General features: G+C 42.0%; 1 protein-coding gene across 3 annotated transcripts in view; it reads right to left on the minus strand.

The window, feature by feature from the left end:
- The window catches only part of mvb12bb (multivesicular body subunit 12Bb), a 40,974-nt gene that overhangs the window by 7,227 nt on the left and 6,788 nt on the right, over nt 1-26,959 (minus strand). Inside the window, exons 3-7 of one of the 3 annotated variants that reach the window (XM_074670804.1) lie at nt 23,667-23,762; nt 21,741-21,831; nt 20,605-20,734; nt 20,344-20,454; nt 12,406-12,464 (exon numbers count right to left, since the gene is read on the minus strand). In XM_074670804.1, coding sequence (XP_074526905.1) covers nt 12,406-12,464; nt 20,344-20,454; nt 20,605-20,734; nt 21,741-21,831; nt 23,667-23,762 — 487 coding nt within the window. Of the gene's footprint in view, nt 1-12,405; nt 12,468-20,343; nt 20,455-20,604; nt 20,735-21,740; nt 21,832-23,666; nt 23,763-26,959 lie in introns of all 3 variants that reach the window. The other 2 variants (XM_074670803.1, XM_074670805.1) reach the window with 2 other exon arrangements.

Raw genomic sequence — 26,959 nt, forward strand, 5'->3', positions numbered from 1 at the left:
AATTAAGCAGGCCTGTAATTAAGTGTATGCCCTTTATCATAATGATCGTGGTTAAAATGGTGTGATGGCTGCCAGTTGATTATTAATGGTGTAACCCCGTACTGCATGCATCCTGCACTGGAATCAAGGTGTCACGACTGTCAGGCTAGAGAGCAGCCCTTTGTTTATAAAATACATTAGGGCCCAAATTAACACAGGGTGACAAGGGACACAAAGCCTCTCGTTTCCTGACTGAAGGGAAAACTGCAGCTGCTCGGCTTCATTATAAAACTCCCAAATCTGGAGGCACAAAACTTGCCGCCGCTAGCTTCGACAGGAGCACCAAATATCAAGAGGCCAAGCTTCCAACTGGTGTTTTTTACCCACAGTCCATCAGGCCGCTGGCACAGGAAAAGGAACTCATAAAGCTGAGCCCAAACTGTTCATGAGTCATCATTTTGGAGCTGACACCCCTTTTGGTCTTTCCTGTTCACAGCAATATTTAAAAGTATGAAATTCTAAAACATCCTACACTTTGACACTTCTGTGACTCGCTTCGCTCCCTCGGTTATTACACAGATCCACGGTTTGGCTCTTTTCACCCCTCCGTAGAACAATGTGATCTCTGTAACCAAAGCATGACCCTCACCCTCATGGCCACAGGAGAGCAAAGTCAGAGTCTTGGCTTTAATTCATCTCCCACAGTGGAAGTGTTGACATTACAAGAGTCTTACAGCATGCTAACAGCTCTGTGAGGTTTGCTGAAAATGAAATGCTAGGTTAGCATGCTGACATGCTCCCAACAGGAGGCTCATGTGGCATAAAATATTAACCATGCTACCCACATCAGTATATTATGTTAGTTGGCCTTTTTGCAAAGTAAAACTATAATATTAGCTAGAGCTAAGGCATTGAAGATGATGAAAAAGTTGAGCTGCTGATAGCACTAGCAACAAAAAACTAGGAGCGCAATGAAGTAATTACAACATGACTATTGGAAGGCTCGCTGAATTATGTGCCTCAATGCGTGCTTGCTAACATGCTAATTATGCCTATTCAATCAGATGTGTGCCAAGCAGATGAAATGCTTACCATATCCCACATTAGCAAATATGTTAGCATATGCTATATAGCAATTAAATTTCAGCTAAGCCTTATTGTAATGGTTTTCTTTTGTATTAACTGGTGAAAAATCAATCAGGGAAACTGAAATTTGTAATGTTTGCTAAAAAATATATAAAATTAATTTAAAAAACAAAACAAAACAAAACAAAAAATTACAAAAGCAAATTACCGCTCACATTTTCCCTCCTAATTTGGTTTCAAATCATCTCTCACAGTAAAAGTAAAGCTGTTCAGAGTACATAACGACACTATCAGCTTCATGAGCTTGTACTTTTAACTCAATGCAAAAGCAGCATATATGTTTAAATAAAAAAAGGCTAGCAGGCTAATGCTACACAGGGAGCATTCATGCAACGCCGATATGAATATTTTTCCCTTTGACACATATCCAACTGTGAAGCAAAGTATTAAGGCTAATAAATATTGAATAGATTATGATGAAAAAAAGTGCAATTTTTTGAGTGTCCACTTGAAGCAGCTGCAAAAACCAAACAGATCTAATTAATGTCCATATTACAATGTCTGTTCCTAGAGCAGAAATAAACATGCTTACTTCCTGGTATAAATATTTTAGTATGAACAGATTTCATCTAGTCACACTCTACTGAATTTTGGGAAAAAAAAATTGTGATTCTCTCTTAAGAGGGTTACAAGTTATGCTTGATTGGTTGTAATTAAGGATGTGGATGACCTAAGGTAAGAATAAGTCATCAAGATCAAAACACCTTGTCTGACACCGCTGGTTGACTTGACTGAGACTACGTTCATGATTAATTTAGTCTATGACTACAGTTAATATTAAGTCATCTTCCAAGTGACTTGAATGATTTTGATGGCAACTTTGAAATCTCTCAAATTAAGCCCATGGAAGAGACCGCCAACAATTGAAACTCTGGATTAAAGAAAAGTGGAACTAAGAGACTTTTAAATCAATAGCTTAAACCTTGCAATCGTTTGAAGATGTCTGATTTAAGAGTCAAATAAGAAGCACCATTGTTTTCTGATGAAAGCCGATTACATCATGGCGAACATGTTCTAACACTTGCACTCTCCAAACAAAGTGTTTCCCTGTGTCAAACAAATTTCAAAACAAATGTCACGACAGGATGGCACTAATGGGACTAAAAATAACATAAAAAAAGAACACTTTCACCGTCAAAAATCTGGTCCTCCAACCTGACTTTTATTTGCAGATATCTGTTTACACAGATGATCTCAAAGGTAAGTCAAGTGTGTGTAACCAAATTCAGGCATCCATCAAACGGTTGTTGAAAAATGTTAATCTAAACCACTACCTCATTGTAGGGCTGGATTATCCCCTGGGAACCATGCATGTGTTTCATTAGAATAAATCCAAAGCTATTGCCATAAAGCAATTTGTGACAGTGTTGGATTCCTCAACCAAAAGATAAACTGATCCAAAGACAGCAGTATTAATCTCTGGAGCAGTGCTGCTAGCATGGCAAAAAGCGTTTGAGATGCTAAACCCTGGCTCTTTTTGCAATCATCTTGGAGATGAGTTGCTATCCGGAGCAGCAGGCAAACCCGAGTCTATTGGGTGGTAACACTGACTTGTTAAAGCTCCTAAAAACAGCGCATAAACATGCAGTCCTGTGTCGCTGCGAGCACCAACACCAGGCGGAGATAGGCAGAGAGAATACATTAGAACCAGGAGCTGGCTACTGGATGCTGAGATTGTAGCTGCTGATGGATCTGCGTGGCACGGACAGATGAATGCACGGCGCTGAAGGCCAGAGAGCTTCTTTATTGCTCAAGGATTACATTTAAAACCAGATCTTACTTTGTATTCCTCCACCATCTATACTGGAGCAGCTATCTCACATCCAGACAAATGGAGAGGCACCGGAGATGACTTGGTGGTAAGAAATGGATACCATGGAGAAATCTAAAAGGTGCAAAGGGCAGAAATAATGTAAATCCAATCTTCTGACCAGGAATCTCGCTATGAAGCATGTTCTGGCCGCTCAAATGGCCCGGCTTCAGTCCATTAACTCACGGCTGTATTGCAGCTCAGGGAATTGGGCTCTGATTTGGCTTTGGAGTCTGTGAGTGCAGTCAATATGAAAACATCTGGCAGGAATTTTGGTACAGCGGCTATGATGCTTATGATGATGATGATGGCGGTGAACGCAGAGGTGGCGTTAAGTAAGGAGGACCCTGTGGCTTGAGTGATTGTAGTGTAAAGAACGGAGTCAGCACAGGGCCCGTGTGGATCATTGCCTTATTAATGGCTCCGTCAGGTGCGATGAGCAATGGCTGCATTGTCATCTGCAGCCCCTGGGCACAGATGAATGGCTGTTTCAGGGCGGGAAGGGCTCCCTCGTACGCTGGGCTGAGCACTAATCCCTCACTCTTCCATTGTTGGATGCACTGTCACCCAGGACTTCGGCGGCGCCATACATTGCATTTTCCAGGGTGCTAACAGACGTGGCCATGCACACAGGCGTACAAACACACACACATAAACCACACCGAGTTGTGCTCCGACACTGACTGATGGAAAAATATGCGTGGGTGATCGAGCATACCACGTATTACCTGAACCACAACTCAAGAGTAACACTTTAGGAATGTTGATGAACTTTTATTTTACACTTCACTAATTCAGCAGAATTGCATTGATCTCTGTCTGGCACGATTACTCGGGTGAATCTGTCTCGCACCTGAATTAAGTGAGAAAGTCACAGCCGGGCAATAATCGGTAAGTGTAAACCAGAATCTATTACAACTTTTTACTCATGATTGAGCTGATTTCTTTTGTTATGTACCATGAAATAATAAAAAATAATGAGCAAAGCAACAAAAAAAGAAAAAACAGGTTAGCGCTCCATCTGAATCCTGCTGTATCTCATATTCCAAACAATTGGATGTTGCCTTTTCCTCTTTGTGTAGCCAGGCTAGACAGTGCAATACCTTTTCTGTCGGAGTGACTCTCAATTTGAGGCGGATTCTTTATGCAGACCATGGAGATGCTATTCTAGTTGCAGACCCCGCTCTCTGTCACCTCTGCAGATAATGGTGAGTAGATGAACAGAGAGCTGGAGGAGGACCCCCTATGCCCACTCAGCCCTTAGCCCCACTCTGACATGAGGAATAGTGCCCAGCCCTGACAGCATCTCGGAGACATATTGTAGTTTATTTTGTCGCCCGGGCATGCCATCTGTGCCATTCCAATAGAGGGTGTGTGTGTTCAGGCGGCTGCAAGGGAGAGGGCGCGAGGCTCTGGGTCCCTCAGTAGCTCTGCAGCCGCGGCAGGTCATTAGTCAAATTGCCTAATGAGAGAGAATACAAATGGCCCCCTACCCTGACAGGAGGAATTTTGGAGGTGTCAGAGCTCCTGACCCGTGCTATGAGAACAGATGATAGCGAGTTGCTATTTTCAGATTCTTTTAATGACTATGGCTCTATGAAACCCATTCTTTTTCTTTTATCTTTTCCCACTTTTTCAAGCCCTCTCGACACATGAGCGAGGAAAAAAAAAAGGAAAAAACTTTTCAGTGTATTAAAAATCTCTCTTCCAAAAGTGGAAGTGTAACTTTTGAATTATTTAAATGTTTACTGGGGAGTTAATTAAGATTCTGAAAAAGCACATAACACTGATACCAAAATATGACTCGCTGAAATGATGCTGAGTATTTCTGATTATCTATTGCTCATTTCCACAGCCTCAGTGTGGTGTGTTCAACTCTCTGCTGCAATCCTCTCGACAGAGAGCCAGCTAGTTTACGCTTAAATATTCATCATATCCCATCCAAATGTTCAAAAAGTAAACAAATTTAAATGTTTCTTGATGCTTAGAGAAGTATGCAAGACATCCAGTGAATTAATGTGCTTATAGATACATACTGGAGTCTGGGGCTGCTAAACACTCACGCTGGTGGAGATGGTTTATGAAAAGAGGCTGTGGAGGGAAAACAGAAGAGAAGCACCAGGGGAGTGGAAGAGAAGCTGAATTATTTTACATAAGCTTGCCGCTTGTCCACTTCGATGAATATTTTCAAAAAGAAATTTCACAATTTTTGGTAAAAAGGTTGTTTCGAAATAATTTTAGTCTAGGAAATGTAGTTTTTTGACAAACAAACCCTGCTTACAGGTAGAAAATGTTCTTTAAAGTCACAGGTTGAACAGTTAAAAAAGCACAGATTGAGGAAACCTAAAAAACTTCAAACATAGATTAATGTGTGTAAAAAGATGATAAAATTTACCTGCTTTTGGACGTGAAACAGCAAGCTTATGCAGAATGACCCACTTACTTTTCCATCTGTGACAAGCACTCCTCGAAATCTGGTAGTGGGTCGGGAGCCAGGAGGCAGTCCCAGTCGGGAGCTGGTCCATCAGTCTTCCAGAAAGTGGGCAGAGCCAGAAACACCAACGGTGAGTTGGCCACAAACACTTCTGCATAAAACGGACTCCTCTGAGGAGGTGCGTACATGTGCGGTTACGTCTTATCCACATTAGCCACACTGGGTATATCACCCATTTACAGTATGGATGTAAAAGCTTGTTAATAACAGTTCCACATTTATGATTTGTCATTACAAAAACCCCTTAGCCGTTTTTAAAAGCAGTGCTGGAGAATTACTGGGAAAGCCCCAATTTCTGGCTCGCTATTGAGAGCTCTCATGAAATTAAATGGACAATCAGACTTTAATCAGCAGCACAGAGTCTTTTAAGACATTGCCATGGCACTGGCATCGATCCCCAGCTGTGGCTGCTGGTAAATGTGCAGCAGAATGTGTGTATAAATGGGGTACGCCTCTCTGGACAAGTGTAAGAGCTGGCAGAGGGCTGACAGTAAATTGCATGTGCCGGATGGGACACAGCAGAAGGCACAATTACACAAATCCCCTCTTAATTAGCGGTTCTGTGGGCAAACTAACCCGTAATGATGCGAGGGATGTGGCGAGCCCCAGAAATCCTAACAAGAAACACTCACCAGCACTGGAGACCGAGTCGTATGGCCCCGGCTCCCCTAAAGTAGAGACTGATACACGATCTGTTGTGATCGGAGCTACTGCTGCAGGAGATGATTCCCGGGTCGCCCTGCTCCCCACAAGCCCCTCACCCTGGCTGAGCTGCTTGGCCTTTGGACTTGGGGTAAAGCAGCAGGCCCTGTGTGGTTTTGGGTGGCGTTATTAAGTTCTCCATGCTCACAGTACCAGGCAATGTAAAGTGGCATCTCACACGGTGAGTAATGAACTGTGCCAGAGTGGAAGCAGGAGGGATGACAGCCAAAGAGGCCTCCTTGGCAGCCACTAACCTGGGCATCCACCGATTTATCATCCCCTAGAACCAATCCACCAATGCTGCGCTGCCATTCGTCATTAATTATGCTAATAAGGACGCCATTACTCTCCTGATGAAACCACTGTTACTGGTGTAATGCATTTACAGTTTGGTACATATGCATTTGCTCATTAGTTTTACCACGTTTTTAAACGTGAACTTTAAAAAGATTTTTTCCTTCTGTAATAAAACTATCTCACCTTAAAAACTTACAACTAAAGAGGAGCATGGGACTTTTCTGTACTCACTAATTGACCATTATAAAATGACAAAGCAACTGCTCCATAATCATGCGCTGTTTCTTTCACCCCTACATGAAAAAAGAAGCTTCTCCGTGTGAAGACGCTGATGTGTTTGAACTTTTTCACAGCAGACTTCATGCCTCTAAGCAAACCAGTCTGAGCAGAACTATTTAATACAGCTTCTGGGAGCCCCAGATGCCCTTTTCCAAAACGACTTCATTCCCAGAATCTCATTGTGCTTTCTAAATCACACCACAGTATGTATTAGAAGATCATTAATTACAAACTTAACAAGTCAGCAGAGCCATTAAAAGATCTTTAAGGCATAATCCACCATAAATCTCCTTAAACTATATTTAATGACTGGATTTTTTGTGAAATATTTTTTATCAAGTTCTAATTAGATGTGTGATAACAAACCCTGCTGTACATGGGGCAAATGAGGGAGCAGTGACAGGCCCATCCATTGAGGCTGTCCACGTCTGGACACTGAAACTAATGGAGCACTGCCTCTATCTCAGGGATGGATAGAAAGCAATGAGGGATGAGACTCCAGAGTCCAGTCTGGCCTGCAAATGCAAAGCCATTTAAAGTCTCTCATTTGACTGTAATAAAGGTCCAAAAATGCCCGAGGGCCTCCAGGCTCCAGTCAGAAATTCCATTACGATTCACTCAGGATTGATCCCCAAATACTGAACGGCACAGCCACAGGATGGATCATGTTTAGAAAATATCTCAGATTTTCCTGCAGAATTCTGAAGCATCAGAGGAGTAATGAGGACAGGATTGTCTTTAAAGAGTGTTTCAGTTGTTTTTGACAGAGGAGTGCTCTCTGTGCTGAATGAAAAGTTCAGACTTTTAGATGAGGTTTGGCTCTGCCCCAGTCTGAAATAAGTTGAGTCATAAATTAGAGCATGGAATCACAGCTGCTTTGCTATTGTTGTTCCTTTAAGATTAAAAAGGACTTTAATCCGCAGAGAGCACTTGGGTTAAGATGTCTTTTCTTATGTTTTGTTTTCTAAAACCACAAACACACACTCTCAAACTAAAGACTCAAATGTTCCATTCATCTGAATCCAATCACTTCATGATCTGGAAACAAAAAAATGACCAAGCTCGTCATGACATCAAAAACTATTCAAAGTTTGTTTCTCTTTAATCGATTAAACCGCACAGAAAAGAACACAGATGTCCTCAGACGCTTCTGATAGCACAATAACTCTTTTAAAAGTGCTCTGTCTTTCTTGTTTTTGTCTTCACAGCATACATTTCTGTTCCAGGCCTGCTGCTGCTGTGGTTTCTGGCTTGATGTTTAATTTAACTCTGCAGTTTTCATTGCAGAACATTTCTGCAATATCAGTGTGGAAAATGCATGAGCAGCTCTAACTTAAATATAAATAAAGGAGAATTTAAACACTGTGTAATTTGCCAGCCATTAAATTGCAAAGAAGAAATTCAGCCTTCCTTTATATCATTAGATGCTGGGTGCAGTAATCGTTCTGAGGTCTTGTGTGAGTGTGTGTGTGTGATTTTGAGCGTGTGTGTGAGAATACATTAGGTGTAAATACTATTTTCCTGCTGAACTCCCCCCCTCCTCTGTCTCTCTGTGTTCGCCTTTTGCTGACCAGGGGAATTAAGAAGCAAAACGTGGGTTTTAAGAGCGCTCCTTTCATGTCTTGATGTAAGCTTTGGCATTACTTCAGACATCAAGATCGGCCTCATAGAAATCCCATTCCATCTAAAGTAAAAGCTCGGCAGTAAATCTGCCCCATACTCCCCCATAACACTTCCATAAATGATTCATTCAGCTCAGTTTAGCTGATGCAAAACAGAATGTTAGTGAGTTGTGGACGAGACCGAGCTGCACCGGGGAGGACCAACCCTGCTGCTCAGTAATTTCATCAATCTCTGTGGAGAGGAGAGAAGAGAGAAAGAGGAGAGGAGCATACACTAATAATAACTTTTTTTTTTCTTTGTGGCAATCCAGAGGTCGTGTTTTTTAATCCCTCAGCCTAAAGAATTGTGTTATTCTAAAATATAACCCCAGCGGTGCAGAAGCGGTTGAGATCCATCACGTTTTAAGATAAGAGCGGGGCTGATCTCCTCCCTCCGCACAGCCTCGCCCAGAACTACACGGGGAGATAAGATGGAACTTTTGTTTGAAACCTGATGAGAACCCTCTTAATGAAAGTGCTGCGCCAAAAATAATCTTTTTTCTCCATGTTAGTCAATCAAAAAATGGTGTAGTTGGGGGAAAAAGAGGAGAAAGAAAGTAATTTTGCATAATCAGTGAGCACCATCTGGAACAATTAACCAAATTCCACAGAACTCAGAGGATCAGTCATATTGGCTTATTAAAGATCCAGAATTATACAAGTAATAAATCCTTGGAAAAACGAAGCGTACCCCTGCCTGTCACGACTATTTTAACTTCAAATACAGTGGAATACTTGATAAGGCTGAAAAGAGGAGATTAATATATGCAAATTATGTCGAGCATTTAAAAGCCCCCCAACAACTGTCTCGTCTTTTTTTTCTGTCTCTTATTACGGGGCTTTATGTTTTATTCATACACCAACTCACCTGTCATTTCATAAGCTATAATATTATGAGGGTATTATTAAACAGCATAAAGTGGAGCTTTAATTGGAAAGCTCCATTGCATTTTCCAATTATTTGCAGCAAATTAAAAGCAGATGCACATAGTTTAATAAGAATTCTAATATTGTTTCCTGAAAATCAAAAATCACTGTCATCCTGCCAAGATATTTTGCAAACCCAAGTTAATTTTGAGCCTCCTATTTTTTCCCTCCTCCTCTGAAGGATGAACTGTCTCGCGTCTGTTAATTGAAGTTCGTCTAATGGATAGGGAAATAATTGCTCTCCATATTACGTTAGATCAGGGCCAATGTCAGGATTTATTTTTGATTAATGCGATAGATATGTAAATGTATTACTTTTTATTACGTTTACCTTTTTATCAGGCGGATGTCTGCTGAATACTGTATGTTGTTCTGTGGGTAATGAAGGGCGACTTCACTGCACGTCACACAGGTTTATTCTAGGGTTTTTTTCCCCCAGACTTTTGCATTTTATTTTTACCAAACATATGCTTTTTAGACACATTTCATGCATGCAAAAGTAATTACCTTTAAAATATCCTGCTTTCCTGTCAATGTGCGAATAACAGACCTAATTGGCAAAGTGACTTGGCGTGGATCAAAGAAACGTTCGGGAGAGAAGCAAAAAGGTTCGGGGCTGCGATGAGAACTTGATAACTTTTCCAATGAGCTTGAACTGTCAAGTGAAGGAGGGCTGCAAAATAAATGTGGATTAGTTTTTAATATTCTGGTAATAAATGTCAAAGCGCCTGCACATCACATCTGTACATGATGTGACTGCAGATGACAGATTTCCCAGACATGTTACCTCTCCTCCCCTCAACTCGCCCGCTTCTTTTTTTTTTGAGTGTGTGTGCGTGTGTGTGTTGGGGTTTTTGTTTTGTTGGGAAGTGACGGAGGGTTTAATCAAGAAAGCAGGCAATTCATCAATCCTAAAGAAGGCGCCTGTACAACCCTGACAGAGCGCACATGGTTTTAGACCAACTCGAACCTGGCCAGCTGTCAGCCCACACACACATGTGGGCACATGCAACCACCCACGCACCCCCCCCACACACACACACACACACACACACACACACACATACACACACACACACACACACACACACACACACTAGAGTTACCAGCGCTAACAATTAACACAAATAGGCTGTCGGCTACGACCTCACACTTGGTCTGCAGGCTATCACGTTGTTAATGAAGGGAAGTTGTGTTCCCTCACATGCGCAGCGTGGTGCTATACGGCTGACGAGTACACAATCTGAAGAAATAAAGCCATGGAGCGTCTCGGGCTAACTCCATTATCCTCCCTTTTCTTTAAAACCTCATGAAGGGACACATGAAGGTAAAGGAGAAGAGAGGCAGTCTGTGCGCCTGCAAAGGACAGTTTTCTGCAGGTAAATGATGAGTGCTGGCAGCGTCCTGTACAGTATGTGCATGTTCTTCACTGTCACTCAAACACCGTCCCAGCGGAGGAATCACACACCCAGTGCCACAAAGCACTCAGCTGTGTGTTAATGTCGACTCCTTCAGGGCCACGTTCTGCACAGTTGTCTTGACTAACTTAGAACAGGACTGTCACACCAACACCATGATGGATTAATCTTTTTTTTAGTAATTAGAGGAAAGAATAATTGTTTTGTCGGTTCAAGTAAGATAAGAAAAAAAATTAAAACATGAACTTTTTATCATTTAGGCTGTTAGTTTCTATTCTCTTTGGATAACAGATGTATTAAACGTAAACAAAAACAGATTTGTACTTGGTGTTTTCCTCTCCATCACATGCACCTCGTCATTGTTTAATAGCTCCACTTGTATTAAGAAAGCAGGCTGCTGTAACATGGCCATGGTCTGGGTGTGCCTCAGCTCTCGCAGCAGGAGGAATCCTCACCACATGGTGTCTCTCTCCAGCTGGATAAAAACCTGCCTCCCTCCTTCACCTCATGTGGATCACACACTCCGTAAGACTGGAGCGTCTCAGGCGTCTCAGGCGTCTCAGGCTCGGCTCTGACTCTCCACGTCTCTGAGGCTGTCACTGCTAAGCTCTGCTTCCTAAAGAATTAGTCTTTCTTCTGTTTCAGTCCTGCAGCATTGTGCTATTAGCCGAGCCTCTCCCTGACAAAAGAGAGGGGAATTCGTCCAGTGCATGCACGGTACATATGTAAGTATGGCATGTGATGGATCATCTTTGGCAGCTGTTAAATGTTCTCTTGAGTGTAATGCGTCGCTCCTCTGGGAAGTCACGTTCGCTCTGATAAGCAAAGCTCTGTACAGTATCCATCAGTGAGAGGATCTAGACGTAGAGCGTTTGTAGATCAAGTACCACAGGAGCTGCCTTTATGTACCGACGGAGCTGAGGCTTCAGACTTCACGTGAGAAGCACACATACTGAACCTTTTCTATGAACAAACACTGTTTACAAAACAACGACTGAGACGAAGAATCTTCTGTCTAAGCTTCTGAAATCAATCACTTGTGTGATTAAGTCAAAATCAAATCAAAATAAAAACTATGATCACCACAGATGTCAGTGTATTTGCAGACACACATCAGATCAAGTCACAATATAACATCACTCATCTTTGATAAAGTTTCATTACCTATTAATTCATCCCAATTTCAAGTTTTGTAAATAAAACCATCATGGCTGTAAGACACAGATATACCCAAAGAAAGACAACCCTATACTTCTGTATTTGTTTTACACATGAAGCAACTGATCTTTTGCACCTCACACTTTAAAAACAATCAAAAACCTACAAATATAAATATGCAAAGTGAATTCTGATGATGTAAAAAAAATCTCTCCTGTTTCCTCCTCTCCAATCTCTCCTACTTTTTGATTTGTTTGAATCACAATAACTTACTAATCTTCTGCTAATAAAAGTATGCCTTTGTGCTACTTTTAGGGCACTAACTCATCATTTCTCTTTTCACACTGTCCTCAGGTTCATCTAAGTCCATAACCTTCAGCATATGTTTTAAAGACTGTGAGGATTGGAGGATTTGATATGACGTCACAATGAGTCAAAACTTAACTGTGTGCACTGTGGGGAAGCTTCAAAGAGTAATGCAACACATAACTTAGCTTAAACTGTTAAGTTGCTTAGAGTTCAGGTAACCTTTACCTGTCAGGGTGTAAATTCCACTGTTCTGGTGCTCGTAGTACGGCCTGTTTGTAGTTTTCCTGCTGGAAGAAAGAGAATAAGAACAGATCAGTGTGGGTTTTTATAAAGCTTATCCTGTAAAAGAACATATTCAAATGTAGTTTATTGCTTTTTTGGACAAGGACCACCATGTTCTCAAGGCACTTCTAATGCAAGAGATTTTGTTTCAGCATTTAAGCCGGGAAACTCCCTCAATAAAAGAAGACTCCTCTAATCTGTCCAAAGGCAAAACACAGAGCTGAAATAACAAGATGAATGTGAAGAGGAGGAATATGATAAAAGTTAAACCGTGCCTCGGCTGCCCAGGGGCTCGAACAGACCTTTAACGGGGGGTTCAGAGCAGGATCTTGTTAATTCTGGAGGAACTGAGAGATTCCATTATTCAAGGGAAGTCTGTTTTTTTCTCCTCCGTTTCATGGCCTTGTATTACAGAAAACAGCACAGAATGCACTTTGTGGGCAGTTGAAGTTAACAAACCATATAAGATTGAAATCCTCATCAATCAAGCTATCATGAATCACACCCTGTGACTCACCCCTACGGATCGATAAATCCACAGCAAGCAGAGGGAAAAAATGCACGGCTTCAAGAGAGCTGCATAACATGACATGCTCTGGAGGTAAAATGAGCTCCGGGATGGCATTTTAAAATAAACGATCTTAATGACAATGCAAAGTAGTCGGTGATATCATTAAAAAAAAAAAAAAGAAGACTGCTGATTGGAGGACATGCCCGAGTGAAAGTTTGCTGCAAGAGACAAAGAAGAAGACCGTGCTGAACTGCAAAAGGACAAGACAGACTTAGAGGCTGAGCCGATGACAGGCTGCAAACAATAAAGTGTGTTTTGTGCATCATGTTCTTTATTTTCCTGTTTATGCATCAAATAATAATTCCTCACTTGTTTGAAGGTGTGTTAAATCAAAACTCCTAAAATTTAAGACTAAACGCAGATCTGCATATTCCAGGTTTGCTGTGGAGCATGAGTTGTAGCGCTCAAAGCCTTATCTCTTCGCATGAGATAAATAAAAGCAATAATTTCCATCAAGAGCAATAAAACAAGACTTCTGACAGGCTGTGGTATTTATGAGCTGAAGCCTGCAACTCAGATTTATTTGCAATGAAAGGGTCGACTTTTCCCCTCCTCATTTACATCAGCATTTGGCCATGTTAAATCCAGGCCAATGGTGAATTTTTAAAAGGTTGGCATCAATCTTGTGGGAACGATTGCCATATTCAACGCAGACTTCTTTTACCTTTCAAAGGTTGATTCCACTGCTGAGGGAGAACCGTACACATCTTTCAATGTGTGGATACGTCCGAGGGACTGATAAAGTGCAGGGAGCGGTTTTGATGTCTTTTTATGGCGTCTGTGTTTGCCTTGTTAAATTAGTACTTAGAAGAAACAAAGAAAACAGGGGTATTTATCTACGGATGTGTAAAAGTGAAAGTAGTTCTTGGCGCTAAAGGAGGAAAATGTGCTCATGAAATGTTTTTTCTACAGGCAACCTCCAGGGCTGCTTTCCCATCTGTCTGAAGCACAAAACTGTCTCAATCCAAATTGGTGATTTCTAAATACAATTTTAGCTGCATTGGAGAGGGTAACATATGGCAAATCAATTAGACAACTAATTCTTAAAACAAAAACATGGCAAGTGCATTTGCTAATCAACGGCAGTGTTGGGGGCTTGTATTATGTCGGCCACTGGAGTTTTGACAACAATTAATCCTCATTTCAGCCAAGGAGAGCCATATTGACACATATTCCTAATTTGAATATTCAATTATGGTGTAGTTCCTCATCAAATTATGGTAAAACTGGGAACACGGCCTGGTAGATTTACGCAATTACGACGCAGATCAGGAGTCTTGTGTTCCCTGGAAATCTGGGAAGTTAAAATGATATTAGTGCAGCAAAGCAAACCATAACACCAGAGGTTTACATAATCAGAAGTTCAACAGATTTTTTTTTGGTATGGTGTTCTTTTTGTTGGGGAAGGAAAGAGTTGTCTTTGTTAAAAAAAAAAAAAGGCAGTGAGGACAGACACGCAGGAGTCAGTGGAGAGGTAAAGATGAGAATGAGAGTAATATCGCTGAAGAGCCCGAGCTGCGATACAGAGTGCTGGAAGCTCTTGTTTTGACACACATCCAGCCTTTCCCGTGACAACATCTCCACACCTTCCTCTATGTGCCGACAGTGCTGCTTTGTGGGAGCTGCTTTCTCACCCATCATTATCCTCCTTTAAGCTCGGTGTCAGGTATTGAAAAGGAGGATCTCTCCCTCTATGAATATGGCGCAGAAATCACGGAGCAGTCGGGGCCCATCAGATCTCTGCTGATCACTCGATCATTCCTGGCAGCGCTGTGCGGCGTCTTTGCTTGATCTCCGCTACTTTTGGCAACTTTTCTGAAGACAACAAAGTACTGAGGAAGATTGAGGAGGGAGTGATTGTTCTCCAGCGACACGCTGACAGTCATGGTGTCTTTTCGTTCTCCAGAGTCGTGTGCAGCGGGAAGTCTTGGTTAACCAGTGAGCAATGAAAGCTGCTACAATGCTCCTGCAGAGTGTCACAGGTAGAATCCGAAACGTATCGATATGCACGCCAATCCTGACACTGATGACTCTCTAGGCTTCACGTGTGCCTGTGAAAAAGCTAACTATGCTATGCAATGAGGAAAAAAAGACACTTGGCGGTGACATTTTTATCGCTGCACAGTTTGATTTAAAAAGTGCCAGTGTGTACAATAGCCTATTATTCTAAGAGAAATGTCAAAAACCTTGATTCTGAGTGAAAGCGAAAGAAATTGCAATATTAGGACAAGGCTAATTTATGCTAGCAGTCAGTGTAGAGGTCAGATATCAGCCTCAGCAATGACAGTTTTATCAGGAGAACAAATGGCAGCGTTGGCCTGGAGAAGGAAGGAGGGGGATACTTTACTGGACACATTAAAAGGCTGACCGGATGGCGCATGTTTTCCACATTATAAAGTCAGGGAGCGGCTGATACGGTCCATCTTGACAGAGAACAAGCCAACGTGGTTGACATCAAGCTGCAGCTATGAATCAAAACACAACACCACGGCTGCTTGAAGCTCTTTAGACAAACCTGATAAAGAGACATTAAACACACAAGGTTGAAACGCATTTGCACAGCCGGCTGCGTAAGAGGTCTGCACCCTAACCATTTTAGTGGCTCAATATGGTGTGACAGCCGGAGCCAATAAGAAATTACTATCTTACATTCAGTATTTATCCTTGATCCTGTTTCAACAGGGAGGATAGTGGAGGTGAGGACATTATATTCCTTTACTCCATCCTCTTTCTTGAGTTTCTGCAGGGCTCCCAAAGAATCCTTAAAGACTTCCTGAGATTTTCTTCTCTCCACAAAGTGTTTAATCTGAAGCCAGTTTCAAAGTCAGGCCTGCTTGAGAATCAGCATCTGATTGTAAAACAGAGGAGTTAACATTACTGAGAATTCTAAATCATTTTAACCGTTTTTCAGCACTTTGAAGCAGTTTATGGCAGTAACTCCTCTCTGGTCAAGTTAATTTCATTAATGGGGCCCAGACCTAGAAATGTGGCAAAAAATGGCCAGACCGATTGAACAATGATTCATTTTTATTCAAGCTGCCTATTTGGTGAATACTCAAAAGAAAGGGAACTCTGTGATATTTGATTTATTACATTTACACTCACTGAAAAGAGGCTGGATTGAGCCGCTTAAACGGAATGATTTACTGTTTCTGGTACTAATTGTTGAAAAACACTGAGTTTTATTTTGTAAAAGTTACAATGTAAGCAGTTTGAAGTGTCACCTTCTGCTGTGGAAGGTTTTTGTAGACGTTTGTCATTAATTTTAGACATTTGTTACACTTAATAAATAACTGGTTGATTCAGAAAATCAACAGATCAATGGAAAAGCTGAAAACATATTATGAAGCCATAACTCTTTGTTTTAGGTAGAGCCAGGGCTGTGCAGAGCTGGCTTAGCTGAGTGTGTAAGCGCTGTGAACTGAAGCTACAGGTTTTACGCACACTTTTACATTTCCAGTTCGGGGTACGATTTTGTAAGTTATTTTTGGGGGGCTTTTCACGCCTTTAAGTAGGAAAGTGGGTGAATGACACACAAGAAACAGGCCACTGGCTGGACTCAAACCTGGGCCACCTGCTCAGGGCGCATTCTATACCACTAAACCATCTGTCCTACAGGGTGCGATATTTAAGCCCAATGACGCCTCACCTTTAACCTTTAACAAAGACGTAGCCGATGCAGGAGTGAGATGGGACCACTGTGAGTTGGCTGAGTCGTCTATGTGTATGGAGTATTTGCTGAGCATTTCCCTCTTCTACTGCTGTAACACACACACACAGGGACACCATTTTTTTAGGATAAATTTGAAACTTCAAGGAGATGTTGAAAGTGGAGCAGTGTTACGGTGCTGTTGTGAATTTTCTGTATATAAAGAGCTTCTGAAGCAGCAGCCATGAGTTGGAATACCACCCTGTGGTCAGAGCGTCACTCCCCACTCTCCCCTCCCTGTTCCTGACTCAGGACTCTGTCCTGTCCTCTCAATGACGGCCAAATAAGCCAAAAACTAATCCTACAAAAACCAACATGTATATTCTGTATATCATAATTGGCTCATAACTTAACAACAAGCCTCAACCTTGGTGATTTAGCTGCTTATTAGCTTATCTGAAGTTTGCAACAATCCAACTTTTTGCTCTTCAGTTTGCTGTCTTCACGCAGACTGCAATCACATACAAACATTTTATAAGTAAAATTGCAGCTTAAGGCAGAGAAAAGTCGATATGTATGAGTCTTCTGTGAATAAAGCTGAAGACTTCCTCCATGATACCTACAGGGGGCCTGTTTTTGAGGAAACTGAATTCAAAGTTTTAAAACTTTTTAAGACCTGCAGATGCCCTGTTTTTAGCTGACAAAACAATACACAAACAATTCAAACACAGCACCTCAGCCTTGATGTGGTAACTGTGTGCGTCCCATAATGATGCAACACCCTGCAGTTACTGTGTACTGCAGCCCCACGCTGCTGAGGAGAGGAAAAAAAAAAGAAAGAGAACTGATTTGCAGTTTAGGTTTGTACACAACTCTAACAAGCTCTCGCTGCCTGAGGCAACTCAACGTTCGAGAGGGATCACTGCAGCTTTCAAAATTATAAGGGTCATTAAAAATTTACACATTATTGACTGTATTTAAAACATCTTTTCCACTGACTGTAAAGAGCACTTAAATTTAAGAGGTGCTATTCTCCAAAGGCCATAAAGTTGTTATAGATAGCCCGAAGGAGGCATGGAGGAGAGAGTTTTCTCTGCTGAATATGAATAAAGTATAGTGAGGTGGTACTACACACACGCTGTTACACTGTAGTACTGTGCTTAAGCAATCAGTGAGTGTTGAAGAGTTGTTTATATATCACTATGTCAAACCATCTAATCTAGCACTTTAAAGAAATACTTTTAAAGTGCATGTATGGCTGTCTGCAGAGCATGTAACTACACAGAAAGGATGCCGGATAAATAGTCAAAGACCTGCTGCTGTCTAAATTGCCCACAGTGTCGTCCTTATGTGTCAGAGCATTATGGATGGAAATACTCTGAAAAGAAGCCTCTCTGACTGTGGAATGAATTTTAATGTTAATACAAAAACAGCAGCCTGTGATCTCAGCAGGCATCAGGAGGGGGTGTGAGTCGCTCCGAGGTGCAATTTATTCCAACCTCTGAGCCTCTCCGACTTGAAAGTGGGCTTCAAAAGAACCGAGGATTACCGGTAAGAGTTTGGAAGGCGTACACATGAGCCCGAGCGCCCACCATCGCTTCAAACCATCAAAGATTATTGACCATTGACTGGCAAAAATACGGACAATCCACAAAACCAGACCCGGTTTGAACCTCGGTTTTGAATTCAGGCCTTGTCTGCTGTATTGTTCTCGTCCCGCTGAGTGGCCATGAGAACAGAAGCTCTGTTTTGAATCTGCCTGCTGGCTCTGCTGCTCTGGCCTGTTGTGGCTTTTAAGTGGCTTTTACTCAGCCCAGCACAGGATGGCAAAGCGTAGCACTTCAAGCTGGCAAACCAGTCTGCACCCAGTGCCAAATCTCCCCTCTCCACACCTAAGGAGTCTCAGTTGTTTATTTACAATTTGCTGTGGAAATCCCTCAGTTCTTCAGCGCAATAAATAATTGAGCTGTTTGATCTGGACACAGTACAAAGGGCTGCTCCGTTCACGCTGAGGCCTTAGGGGGAGGAAGCCTGAGCAGAGGAGGGGGACGCACACACACCGCAGCACGGCGGAGAACTTGGAGCTTTCTTCCCTTCCTCTGCAGCTGTCGTTCGCTCTCCAGGCTACATCTCCTCCTCTTTGTCTGCAGAGTACAACGCTCCTGTCAGCACACAGTCAGAGCAGAGACCTGCCTGCTTCTGCCTCCTGGGACACACCGCAAATAGCAGGAGTTTAGCCCTCATTGAACTCATGTTCTTGTTCAGGAGATCCTGTCTAGTTAGCCTGTCTCTCCGGTTCACCCTCGCTGCCTCGATGTCCGGCCACAACCTTTACGGTAGATTGCCCGAGAATGATCAATGGCTGGTGTCTTCATTGGTACATATAGTAGAGAAAGGCACGAAAAGCTCAAGAGTATGCAGCTATAAAATAAACAGGACAGCTGGGAACAGAAAGTCAAACTTCAGGAAGTACTTCTGATTATGGTGGGGAGTGTGTGGAGTGACATTAGACCGTAAAGGACAGGATGACATCATCCATCTGTGTCTAACACTTTTTAAAAATCCTGCAAAGTGCTGCATAGCAGATTCACCAACACTTTTTAAACAGCAGAATGTTTCTCACCTCTTTTCTTAAACTAATGAAGGAGGCAGGTTGGAATCTTGATGTCCCTATGCTGCACAGATACACACCTCTTTACTGCCCATTTAAAGGCATGAGACTGCAGAGTGTGCACACACCAATGAAACAGGATGAAACTAGTTTAGTAGTTGTGAACAGTAGTACACATACACACAGGCTAATTTGAGTAGCGCCAGTAGTCAACATAAAAAAGATACATGCTACTACAGATGCTGATCATAATAAACATTTTTGCCGTATTAATACTGTTGTTAGAATCTATGTAAAATCTATGAAAGTGGGCGTAAAAAATATATATTTTTTAAAGATTCTCAATCTGAATTCTCCTTTGGTGACTCCACCAGGACTTAGGGTATAATGAGCCAAACCCATCACTAAATGCATGCCGCATTTTCTCTAAGGAAGAATGTGGCTGTGGTTATCTGCAATGCAAAACCAATGCTTTGAGAGTGTAGTTAACATTTAGATATTGTCTTACAAAAAATGCTGGTAAAATGTTGTGAGTACATTTTTGACTTGAGGAAAATCCATGATGGATCTCTAATAATGTAATTTTTGATTGGAGAGGCATTTTTACCATAAAAAAACATGAATTTTACCATATGCGCTTACAGTCTTGATGGTCTGGGATCAGAGCTGAACATATTTGGACAACAGGTTGGGTGGAAGCATTGCCACGTTTCTACCCACATGGTAGCTGCCTATCATTTACAGTTGGTTGCATCCATACGAAGTACCAGATTTTATTGAAAATGAGGTGAATTTGATAAAACTATTACTTCACTGAGTTGAAATTTGAAACTTGCGACTGTAACCAAAGATGTGTTAAGGTTGCAAATCAGGTAAGGGGTTGGGTTGATTTTGCATCTGCCTAACAGGATCAGACTTTTTATGCAATTGGTTGCGCCACCTGCTGCTGGCCATCCGGAGGAATGCAGAGCCAAGAGATTGTCAAACTGGCCCCAACTTATAGATCTACAGTTATAAATGTCTAAAACAGTCAACGAGCACAAATGTTACCTCGCAGTGCTGGTTGGAGCCACGCTGCTGGCTTTACTGGATGTTTGCTGGGCTGGTCGTTGGTGGGAAACATCTCCCATTTGATACCAGAGCCCCATGTTGTTTATCTCACTGGGAAAAAAAAACAAACAAAAAAAACAAGATGATATTTTCAAATTCAATCACTGTTTGTGTAATTGGACATCTTGTATAGTAACAGTCTGGTGATTGACAGAAAAGAAGCACCATGAATTCACTGATCCCAGGTGCCAAAGAGCTCACCCCATGCAGGTGTAGTTAACAAGGCTGTGCTTGGACTTGGCTGTGATTTTGATGTCACATACGGCCGCCTCGGCAGCCTCACGAAGGCTCATTTTCACACATAGCCTCCTCTTCCTCATGGCAGTTTCCTCTGGTGATCAGGTACACATGAGCATGTCAGGCAAGAATTCTCTATCCCCTATCCAACTCCGTCATCTCTGAGTTTCGAGTGAAAAAAATCTATAGAAGCTCCAGGACAAATACATACTCTCAAAGCCCTCTTAGCCTGTGCTGTTTAGCCATTACTGGCCTCAGAATAGGAGATGAGCTAATATTAGTCTCTGCTTGTGCTCAAAGGGAAATAACTGGACAGCAGAAAGCCACAAAATCAACATGCGTTATTATCATTTTTATCATTTTAGTAGGTAAAATGACAGAAGCAAGTGCATCCTCCATCAGCTTTAGTGCACAGCAGGGATTTAAACTGCATATTCTAGATAGGAGCTCATACATAATGTCACATGTATACATTAAACATGGATTCACATAAAGTAATAAAACATTAAATTACACCATAGCCAAACAAAACATAATCTCTTTTCTTTATTCGGGCAAAAAAAAAGGCTTGCCATGCCTTCTTATATTGCATCCGTGCTGCGCTCATTTATTTCCCCTGCAACACTAGAAAGTGCAGTGTAAATGCAATGATAATAAAAATAATAAACAAGCTGTCCTCACTCCCCACACCAAAATATTATTACATTTCCAAGGCATGGATAGTGAGGGGGAAATACATAGCACTCAAAAAGCACTAAAGCATTGGGGAATGCATTTCATTAATATTAGATAACCCCCATCCACTCGTCCTCTCCCCAAATAAATACATAAATAAATAAGCCGCTCATAAAGAAAAGCACAGCTCCAGCTGAGATAAACAATGACTCATGATTCTCTCCTCTTGTACCTCCGGGGCAAAATGTTTATTTTATTCCCAGAGTCTGCCATAAATTAAGCTAACCTGCACCCATAAAACATTCACTATCTCAAGCAAAGCTGCCCCTGAGGACCTCCTGCATAAGCTGGTCGGAGAGAGGAGGTTAAAAAAAAATAACAGAGGAGAGAACCGAGCGGGTGGACAGTATTATCTGTTTACTTACTTGTGTCCATTGTTTCCTCCACAGGTGTGAAGCCCTCTGGCAACACGTCCTTCATGTCAATCAGCTTCATGTCCACAACAACCTCAGGCCCCTTTAAGATAAAGCGAAGGCAGGGTGTTTAAAGCCACGTATGCAAATGTGACTCTTAAAAAGGACAGAGAGCAGGAAAAAGAAAAGGTTAGTCATTTTTTGGAGGGCTCAGCAAGGAAAATGTGGAGATAATAAGAGTCAATGATTTACTAAAAGCTCAGGGAGTCTCTAAAGAGAAGGGTTGACAAAATAGCTGAAGTAATTACTCTCTAATAGCTTTTTTTTTTTTTTTTACTAAGAGAGGACGCATCTGTGAACTTGTAATCATTCTCAACCTTTTGGTGAGAAGCTGCAGGATGATGGGAGACAGAGGAGTCTAATCAACAGAATGGGACTGGTTAAAAACAATCAGGGACTGTGTAGTTGACATTTTCAAGCATGACTCTTCCCTGCCTCCCATTACATTTTCATTTTTTGCCATAATAAATTGCAATAATACACAGCGGCGGTAGAGAGTGGGGCGAGCCAGGCGTGACTGGATGCGTCCGAAGAGGCTGAATTTCACTGCTACTGTTGCCCGACAGTCATTACCATTAGAGACATTTTTTATTCATAGTTTTTATACCGACTTAAGGAGGAATATGGATGAATGTTATTACTATGCATGGAACCTTTTTTTTAGTGTTTTCCCCTTTTTTGCTGGAGACATTTCTTCCATCAGTGCCTGACAAAAGGGGCTTTCTACCTCCAACCTAGAGTATGATAAATCACAAACTATTTACTTCCCCCCACGTAATTCAGGGGCTAATTTTACAGAATCTGTTTTTGTCATAGACAATTACAGTGGGAGCTCCATTGACTGGCAGACAAAATAGCCTTTGTTGATGGCTCTGTCATGTTTTATTTGTGTCAAAGTCTTAAAAACAATGTGGACACACATTTTAAGATGATATACAGGAACTAGGGGAAGGCTATTTGTATGCTATGTACTGAACTGAAGACCAGATTGAGCTTAGGTGCAGAGCAGACTGCAAGTTGTTAGGCAACATACAGTAAAAAAAAAAACTAAAAACAAATAAGAGCAGCTATATTAAGTCTTAACATTGCACTGATGCAAAATATGAACAAAAAAGCAGGTTTTGTTAACAACACTGTCTGCATTTCCTCCGTTCAGCTGGCACATGGGCACAAATGAAGAGACAGCCAAGAGTAAACTGAATGAGCTGAGGTTAGACAGGCTGATAATGCTGGAGATGTAAGAAAGAGTATTTATGGCCACATAGCTCCTGACAGCCATGCAGCTGTAGGCTGGAGGCAGGAGATGGGTTCAAAAATGACCCAACAGCATTGTGGGAAACACTGATTTGAGCCACAGGAGAGTCAATGCTGCACAAATTGGGAGGTTTAAGGCTCTAAACATGCAGCACTGTGACCATACTCATTTTTATGGAGAGATCAACTACCTAAAGAGAAATATTTTCATATTCACATTTATACGTGCATCAGCTTTCAAGTATCACTGGTTGGTTACAGCTCTCTCTACAGGGACGCTGTTGATTGAATAAATTGGAATAGTTAAAATACAGCTCATTGTTATTTCATGAATAAACATAAATAATATCCTCAGGAGGATGTACAACATGAAAAATATCTCACGAGGTATTATTCATCTGGAATATGCATGCAGATTCATTATATGTAAAAGTTCAAAACTGCACAGCCAACTCTGGCCTTTTTTTTTAGGAGGGACTTTTATTGATCAAAGTACAAAGTGCATAAAGATATTCTGGCAGCAGAAAACTGAGTTAATAACTGCTGGCAAGCACAAAAGGTGGTGCAGATGAGGTGTTGGAGAAGAATGCATAGGGAGAGGCAGAAGTTTACGTTCACACTTACAGTTTTTCTGGTGAAACAGAGGTAGCGAGTGACCTTGGATTTGAATAAGCCGTCCTTCCACAGGTCGGCGTCAGAGCCATCTGTTGTTTGTGCAACCTACGTGCAGAAAAAAGAGAGTGAAAAAAAACAAGGGAAGGAAAAAAAAACATGCAGGAGGTGGGATAAAGTTAATGTATGTATGCCATGAGCGTGTTGCTTTTGCCTCTTCCCTTGCACACTAGCCTTAATTAACGCTTGCCAACACTCGCGCTCCATCTCATTAGTGCTCGGCTTGGGTAAAGGAGTCTTAGCCTCCAAAAAGGTGGCTAAAAATATCATCCCTTGGGACCTGGCTGATTAAAGACGCCCTGACAAGGATCTGCTCTAATAAGGAAACCAAACTTGAGTGGATTTCTGTGGGAAAGCAGGGGGAAAACATTTGGGTAAAATGTGGAAATGTCTTTTTTAAAAGCCAAACATAGCATCCCATAAGCATCACAGAGCTGCACTGAGAACAATTCACATGCACCTGAAATATTTTACCACTCCACACCTCCATGTATGGATCCTCCAAACATTTTATGAGTCAAATCTTTAAATAATAAAAAACTGAAGATTTAAACCTCTCTTGTGCGTATGCATAAATAATTCTAAAGCCAAATACCTAAGCAGCTCGTCCTTGTACAATAGGCCTATTCTCAGTTGTAAATGATCAGTGGAGTCAGTAAAAATAATGAAGTGCACCATATTGACAGCATGTAGGCACCACAAGTCATGCTCAAGGTCCAACACTGCATTGCTATGTAAATGTAGGTGTGCAGGGCAGAATGATAAAGCAAAACACAACCTGCCGACTGCATCGCACACACTCCTCCATCGTTCCAGCAAATACACTCGGCTGAAGCGTCATGTTCCATTGGCTATCATGTGAGAATCACCTAAATAACTGCCAGAGTTATTTTCTAAAGAGATCCTTTACAAAGAAGAGTCAATCTAATGAGGTTCATTCAAATGAAGAAGTCATAGATCTCTGCACCCACCCACACACATTACCCCCTTGACAATAATGATGAATGACCTCAGTGACTGGGTGGGGGGAAACATGGCATGGGGAGATTCATGAAAAACCACCACTGACTAGATGGGATGAGAGCAGAGAGTAGACTGGGGAACAGAGATAGATAGCGGGATGAGAGGGAGAGAAAGAGCAGGAGATGAGGAGAGGGAGAGATTGCGGGGCGTCTCCAGCAGCAGTTCCATGAAAGGTCCCAGAAGGAGCCTATACATCACCAGCCTCCCTCTTCCTTACAAGACAACCCGTCTTGGCCACTTTTTCCAGGTCAGTAGCCAGCGCATCCTGTCAGCGTAAACAAAGGGCTCGCTTTGTGAAACCCAAAGTCAAGTTGAGGAGTAACGAGGGCACGGTCCTCCTCCGAGGCACCTCAGGCATCATCCTGCCACAGACGCCGGCAGCAAGGCTGCGACGCACCCTGAATGTGAAACGCACACTGCTGAGCCACTGCAGGAGAGGCATGTGTAAAGTTGCCATGGCTCTTCCCTTGCACTTTCAAGTCTGCCACTGAACGGCGCCGTCATTACACCAACTTCAGTGGGGAGAATGCCACATGTCTGATAAGAGACGTCACGCTCTGATATTGAAATATGCTTGTATCATTTGATTCAACATGTGATGACAGATTCGACTGCCACTTCCTAAAATCTGGAGCTTACGGTGATCTGAAAGCCCACCTATGAAACAAGTCTTTAGGGGGTGCTGAGTTTTGCTGTGAAGGATCTCTGGAGACAGACGCCACCAGCAAGTTCTCTATGAAGCAATGAGAGGCACAGCTGTGAATAAAACGATCTGAAAGCACACAATCAGAAATCTCAGGGGAGGGAAACCAGGTGGAGAAGACATGAGAGAGGTACGGAGAACAAACCAGGCCCTTCAGTGAAGAAAAGAGACTGAAAATAGAAAAAAACAGGCTCAGATTATTTCTCTCTACTGAAATGACTGCTGACTACAAAGACCTTCATCAACTGATGTCTTTGACTTTCAGTTTAAGTTTGGCATTCTGTTCTTAATGGCTAACTTGAGTCAGTGTTAAAGCTAGGGTTTCTTTAGCTCACTTTAGCTTTATGTTGGTAAAAAATGCAAAGTAGATGTGTCCGTGCAATAACACAGTGTCTTATAGACTGGTCAGGTTGTAAATCACTGTTTTCGAGGACATCTTTGCTAAAGCTCCGTTTCCACCAAGCAATTCGGCTTAGTTCAGTATAGGGATGGGTACCTTTCACATTTGAAACGATACGGTACCTATACCCGGTACCTGTCAATCGGTACCGGTACTCAACGGCACCAATTTTTGTTACTTTCTGTGTTATTGTGGTAAAAAAATGTCAATTTACTGAAGAATAAAATACATATTTTTTTTCAATTTAACATATTCATTCTTCATTATATAACCTTACAATGCTGTGTTCATGTCCAGCATGGAAAATCGGCTACTCTTCCACTCCCTCACAGTCACAAGGATGCATTTAGGTACCTAAATATGGTACCTTTTGATTTTATGTGAATCAGTACACGGTACTTTTGACAGAATTCAGTCTGTACCTATAAAAGTACCTAACTCGGTACCCAGCCCTAGTTCAGTTCAGTTTAGTACAGGTTGGACGAGTAAAGCCTGATCCTGTTCGTTTACCACAGCCAACTGTGCCCACTCCTAGAAGGCAGCGTGTGAGCTGGATGCCGATAGCCACGTCAGTTATGTAATAGCGTGGAAGAAGAAAAGAAAGAAGAAAAATGCAACACAGTAAACAAAGATCAATGATGGAAGACATTGAGCAATTCGTCTTCTTTGTGATTTCCATGTGGCTCTTTGTCACAAAGCACAATCAAGCTTTGTTCAGAGAAGACTGTGTGCCGCCAGGAGAAACACAGCAGCTGCTGTTGCACGGTAAGTGACGATTCTTTCAACCAATCAACCGTCTGCAGTGCTCTAGCTCCACCTTCTGGGTTGTATCGGTCGAGTCTGGCACCCCAACAGAAGGGTCCGGAAAAGTGGGATGGTTTGTCTCAGTACTTTTGGGATCCGTCCGGGGATTAGTCAGTGGAAATGCCACAAAATGCATGTCATAGCAAGATGAACCGTACTGAACCATGCTAGATGCTCTAGCCCTAGTCTTTGCCAATAGATGTGTCTACATTTAGGCTGCAATCATCCAGATGTCAATCTATAGAAAGCTTTAGCTTAAACCTTAGAATAGCTCAGCATAAGAAAAGGTTAAGCAGCTATTGGGACTTGAAGTTA

The sequence above is a fragment of the Halichoeres trimaculatus genome, unplaced genomic scaffold, assembly GCF_033239565.1.
Source record: "Halichoeres trimaculatus isolate MK-OKI-2021-1 unplaced genomic scaffold, fHalTri1.1 fHalTri1_scaffold_5, whole genome shotgun sequence".
Taxonomy (NCBI): Eukaryota; Metazoa; Chordata; class Actinopteri; order Labriformes; family Labridae; genus Halichoeres; species Halichoeres trimaculatus.